The following is a 6,000-nucleotide window of genomic DNA, read 5'->3' on the forward strand; positions in this document are numbered from 1 at the left end:
AAGCGAACGGCTTGCGAGTACGGTGACCATAGCTCGGTAACTACTTCTCCGATTAATTTCAAACCTTGAAAAGGCACATCCTCAGGTCCCCAGCAATATATCTGGCAAGTTTCAAGTATATCGGACCCGTGGTTGTCGAGAAACAGCGGTCACAGACAAACACACAGACAAACACACAGACACACACACATACAGAGATTACTGGAATTATAGATAGATAAGTCATTTATAAAATCAACGAATTAATTTATTAAATGATTAATCAATAAATCAAAATTATCCTTGATAGCCACATCACTTGGTCATTGTAATGTCCAATTATCAGCTTCCTAACTCACAAGGTGCCTGAGTTAATGGGCAGAAGAGAAAGAAATGTAATTAATTAAATAAGTACTTCATTATTCGCTAATAATTAAATAACTCGTGAATTCTCATCCGATTCACTTAACATTTGAGTGTTCTCAAAACGTTGGAGCAAAACGTTGCAACAACGAAAGTGAAACGTTGTAGCGACGTTGTGGAAACGTTAGCAAAACCCAACATTTGAATGTTCCCAAAACGTTGCAACAACGAAAGTGAAACGTTGTAGCGACATTGTGGAAACGTCAGCAAAACCCAACATTTGAATGTTCCCAAAACGTTGGAGCAAAACGTTGCAACAACGAAAGTGAAACGTAGCGACGTTGTGGAAACGTGAGCAAAACCCAACATTTGAATGTTCCCAAAACGTTTTACAACAACATTATTTCAATGTTGCAAACTTTACTTTACAACTTTACAACAACTTTTGTTGAAACTTTACAAAGTTACAACTTTACAAAGTTAGAAAGAAACTTTACAACAATTTTTACAATTCGAATGGGATTTATATATCCGTCAACTAGTGCAATCAACAACTATCTATTCAACTTCTGTCTGTCTCTTTCTCTGTCTATCTCTCTCTCTCTGTCTGTCTATCTCTGTCTGTCTGTCTCTCTCTGTCTGTCTGTGTCTCTGTCTGTCTCTCTCTCTGTCTATCTCTCTGTCTCTGTCTGTCTATCTCTCTGTCTGTCTGTCTCTCTCTCTGTCTATCTCTCTCTGTCTGTCTGTCTCTCTCTCTGTCTCTCTCTATGTCTGTCTCTTTCTCTGTCTATCTCTCTCTGTCTATCTCTCTCTGTCTGTCTGTCTCTATGTCTGTCTCTTTCTCTGTCTATCTCTCTCTCTCTCTCTGTCTGTCTCTCTCTGTCTGTCTCTCTCTGTCTGTCTCTCTCTCTGTCTGTCCATGTCTCTCTCTGTCTGTCTATGTCTCTCTCTGTCTGTCTCTGTCTGTCTGTGTCTCTCTCTCTCTATCTCTCTCTCTCTGTCTGTCTATCTCTCTGTCTGTCTGTCTCTCTCTGTCTGTCTCTCTCTGTCTGTCTGTGTCTCTCTCTGTCTGTCTCTCTGTCTATCTCTCTGTCTGTCTGTCTGTCTGTCTCTCTGTCTGTCTATCTCTGTCTGTCTGTCTGTCTCTCTCTCTGTCTATCTCACTCTCTCTGTCTGTCTCTCTCTCTGTCTCTCTTTCATTAAGCGTGAAGCATGTCTCAAAAGCTTAGTGATGGACCTGGACAAAATTTGATAGACAGATTTTGGTGTTTAACCAGGATAAATTTGGAACAGCCCTTAAACTAACACCAAGCAGATCAATTTTTATATTTTGAAGCTTAATCGCAGATAGATCTTTCACCTTTCAATAAAATATATGTACCAACCAAATCTGCGAGCACGGGGCGCGGAGAAAATACACAAAAAAAAACAACAACACTGCAGCAACAACTTCAACTTAGGTTGAGGTTGAGGGTTTACACAAACGCTTTGCTTCTCGCAAAGCGTCCGCCAATAGGAACTAAAGGGAGGGAGAAGGAGCGGGGGCAAGAGACAGGTAGCCGGAATGGAAATGAGGGACAATGAGGGGCAGTGAGGGAGTGTCGGTATGCAATTTTCATCCAATCGCCATCTTTCACAATATTTCTGGACCGGCATGAGATGGCGTTGTCTGTCATTAATTTATATGTTAATCGAACGAGTTTTAGGTGTTTTAGAAAATGGCGGGAAAACTTGTACCCACGGCTTTGGTCCTAAACAATTTCGTTTAATTTATCTAAATACCACTAGCCGTACCACAGATATGAGCACATTGGAATGGGGGAAAATATAAAAGTGCGATTTTCATCCAATTTGAATGAGAGAGAAAAAAATATCTGTATTATGGAGAAAATATCTGTATCCCAAGTGCTAAACAAATGTACCGGCCTTACAAGACTTGGGAGCAGATCGTCTCATGGTGCACTCATGGCACGATCTTGCTCCAAGTACATGGTAAGGCTTCTAATAACCAGCGTCGAACTGGCGCATTTATTTACACAGCGCAAAAATACGTTAAACTCCTCGGATAATCATTACGCCACTTATATCGCGGCATCGGTGCGCAGGGAAGCCCCACACCACCTCCTCCACCATGTATGTACAAGAGCTAAACGCAGGTTCGTAGATCATATTTTGGACAAGGATAACAAAGAATAACTCTTACCTTTTCAGATGTTGTGTCCAATTTGACCCCTATCTGGCTCGCCAAATTGTCGTGGAAGTGGTTTGGGACTCAAGACCAATGACCGGAAAACAGGTTTACAACAGGTCAAGACTTTATTAACGAGTTTCAAATAGTAATAACTACCGTTAACTCAATGGACCAGATAACTCTATCCGCATAGTCCCTCTTTCTCAGCCGATGTTCCTCCGCAGCGCCGTACTCGTTCATTCCATCGGGCAGAGCTTTTGATGACAAGTCTCTTGACTCCAAGTTTGCTCTGGTTTATATGGACAAACTGGAGTTAATCCCCTGTGCGCTGAAAGTTAATCCTCCGTGCGCTAAAGCTCCTTGGTCATCCACAATCGCCCTCCTGGCATCAACTCGCTCCCCTCCTGCTGTGAGTTCCATTTACCACACAATAGGAGGGTGCTCTAGCCCGGGGCTGTACAGGAGGTGGACAACGGACTCCCAGCTTTAACAGAGCGAGATACATTCCTAACATTCTTACGACCACCTATTGGTTCACTCACCAATCTCATAACTAGTTACATTGTATAAAGATTTATTCTACCACACCGGCCTAGCTTTAATCTCTCTTTCTTACAAACATCATACACTTTTCATACTCGCCTTTACTCCTCACCTCTATTTCTCTCTTATTTCTCTTTCCTCACATTTATCAATGCAGTGATTTTATTTAAGGCCTGGCCTCGATGAGTACGAAATATAAATTTCAACATCACTGTTGGACTGACTGGAGCCTTCAACATCAAATTAAAACTATAACAATGTGACTGTCGCCAATATGCATCTGTATAGTCCCACAACGGGTAGATGCCATCGTTCACTGTCCTAAAAATGAACAATTTTGAATTTAAATTCCTTCAGCTGTTTTCAAGTATCACATTTTTACCAGACATGCCAGGTTTCACATCGATCGGTAAAGCAGTTTCAGAGAAGGGATTTTTAAAAAATATCGGCTTTCAAGCTAATATGGCTGCCATACCACATGATGCATGACCTTAAAAAATGTACATCCTGCATATGTATGGGTAGGGGATCACGTTTGTGAAGTTTCGTCTTGATCGGATAAGGTTCGTTTTTCTATCCAGGATGGCTGCCAAACCACGTGACCTACGACATCATAATTTTCAAACTATATGCAACACTGCTGTTCGATGATATTTGTAAAATTTTGCATCGATAGGGTGAGCGGTTTCAGAGATATAATTATTTAATATTTTCCTTCAATCCAATATGGCTGCCACACCATGTGACCTATGATGTAATAAATTTAATATTTCAATACAAATGATCGATTTCAGATTTTTAGGATAAGGAATTCGATGAAAACATTTTTGGCTGGTAGACCACTTCACCTATGATGTCATCATTATCATGCTTTTGTTCCCCATTGGGAGTACTTGACAATGTGCCAAGTTTCAAATTTTTCCATTCAGCAGTTTCCGAGAAATAATATTTTAATTATTTGCTTTTAATCCAAGATGGCTGCCATACCACGTGACATATGACATCACAATTATCATAAAAACATTCCGCATGGGTGTCACCCCTACTCTGAAAGTTTCGTCTCAATCGGACATATGGTTGCTGGGAAAAACGAGGTTTAGCCCGTACGGACGGACGGATAACCCAAAAACATAATGCCTCCACCAACGCATAAAAAACTCGTTTTCTGGTGTTATTGCAGTTGTAGGCCGACCACATTGAAGCTCGTCATCAATGTCGGCTTCCCTCCTCTTCCAATGCTTTGCCCAACGTCTAACTCTAACAGCTCTCAATCAATGGTAGATTCACTGTACACATTCTTTAAACACCTATCAATATCCACTGGAGGAACCTCCTCCGCAGTAACAAATTCAATAACTGCTCTCTGCTCCGAATGCATATCTAGCGCACCTAATTAAGATGAATTGAAAATTTTAACGACCTCTTGTATAGTTTGGTGATTTTGTATCGCCACTCAGACTATTGACCTCTTTCTCGTGTTATTTGCTTTCGTTCTATTGCGGCCTGGTCTGTTCTGTGTTCTATCTCCTCCAGTTATCACGTGCACCAATAGGAATTACAAAAAAGTCGAACACTCAAGTTGGGATTGTGGTACCCCGTCACCCACCATGGACCGATGGTCCATGGCAGACCCTGAAGCAAGGCCAGAATGAGTAACAACAACAACGTGTGCCATTCAGGTTCGTGTGCAAAGATACCGTTGAGGAAAAGATCTTGCAACTTCAAGGCAGCAAAAAGGAGCTGGCTCGACATGTGCTATCTGGAACCGCGCACAAGGGCAATGGCCTAACGCTAGCTGACATCAGACTTCTGTTTGATGTCTGAGGAGAAAACCAAGCTCGGGGAACCAGTGTTGCTTTTCCCCTTGCAGTCAATGCAGGTCATCTGCAGCCGACTGTATGGTGGATGTAACGCGTTTTGAAAAACCTTCCACTCAGCCACTGTATATATATATATATATTACATTTGCAAAAATGATCAGGTGGGTGTCACCAATACATTTGGAAGGTGTTTCTGCTTTAATCATGAAAATGCGTGTAAATTGTGTGTATTAAGCTAAAATGCCTCGTTTCATCATCCACATCCACCTTGTATATGGTGAATCGTACTGTAAAGTGAATGAAAGTTTATAATCTATTTTATTTATTTGGTCTCTGCTTTTGAAGCTGCACTGCTTTTTAATTATGGAATTGTCTTTTTTCCACATCATGAATGATCTCCTGTGTGTTAAAAGCTTTTCACGCGCAAAGGAGTCGTTTCCTTTGAGGTTTTAAAGTTTCACATGACCTCACCTGCAGTGCAACTTCTCTTCCTGAATAAATTTTGCTCAATGATCTTTTTTATCGTTTTTCTACTGCCTTGTATGAACTACATAAGATAAATAATGATCAAGATTGGTGTTCTGCAGTTTAGTTGTGCGGAAGCTGGTTATCTATTCTCACCTTTGTTTCCTTTCGCCTCATAGATTCTTCATCCCCACTGAACATTTCCTTTTCAGTGTGATACCTGGGTTTTGAGCTGCTTTTGTTGTGTTATTTGTGCATTTGACCTGGGTTCAATTACCTACTTGGCGATTCCCAGGTACAGCGTTGCGTCTGCAAGTGTGCCGTCTCTCCAAAATGAGCATTAAGCCGGGCATCCCATGTGCTAGCATTAGTTGTTGGATGCTAAAGATCCCACGGACTTTTGCAAAGAGTCGGCAAGTTATCACCGGCACCCTAAAGAAATTGCAAATTCCTTCCCAAATCGGTTTCAGTCAAACGTTAGGCCTGGCCATCCAGTTTCCGTACTTTCCCTGGTGGACCCCGTACGAATGTAGGAATAATTTGGATCATTAAAGAAAGTATTAGTAAAGTTAGTAAAGAAAGTAAGAAAGATCAGACTAACCCCCGCTCTAGTAGGGAAAATGGCCTTTAAAATGCATG

The 6,000-nt window shown here is 41.3% G+C and overlaps 1 protein-coding gene across 3 annotated transcripts in view; it reads left to right on the forward strand.

The window, feature by feature from the left end:
- TTF2 (transcription termination factor 2) overlaps window positions 1–5,416 on the forward strand; it is a 107,162-nt gene extending 101,746 nt beyond the window's left edge. For all 3 annotated transcript variants that reach the window (XM_078785592.1, XM_078785591.1, XM_068127539.2), the window contains one exon: window positions 4,756–5,416. In XM_078785592.1, coding sequence (XP_078641718.1) covers window positions 4,756–4,900 — 145 coding nt within the window. In that variant the 3' untranslated portion in view covers window positions 4,901–5,416. The remainder of the gene's footprint in view (window positions 1–4,755) is intronic.
- Window positions 5,417–6,000: the final 584 nt, after the last annotated feature.

This window comes from Myxine glutinosa, chromosome 10 (genome assembly GCF_964187855.1).
Source record: "Myxine glutinosa chromosome 10, kmMyxGlut1.1, whole genome shotgun sequence".
NCBI classification, from domain to species: Eukaryota; Metazoa; Chordata; class Myxini; order Myxiniformes; family Myxinidae; genus Myxine; species Myxine glutinosa.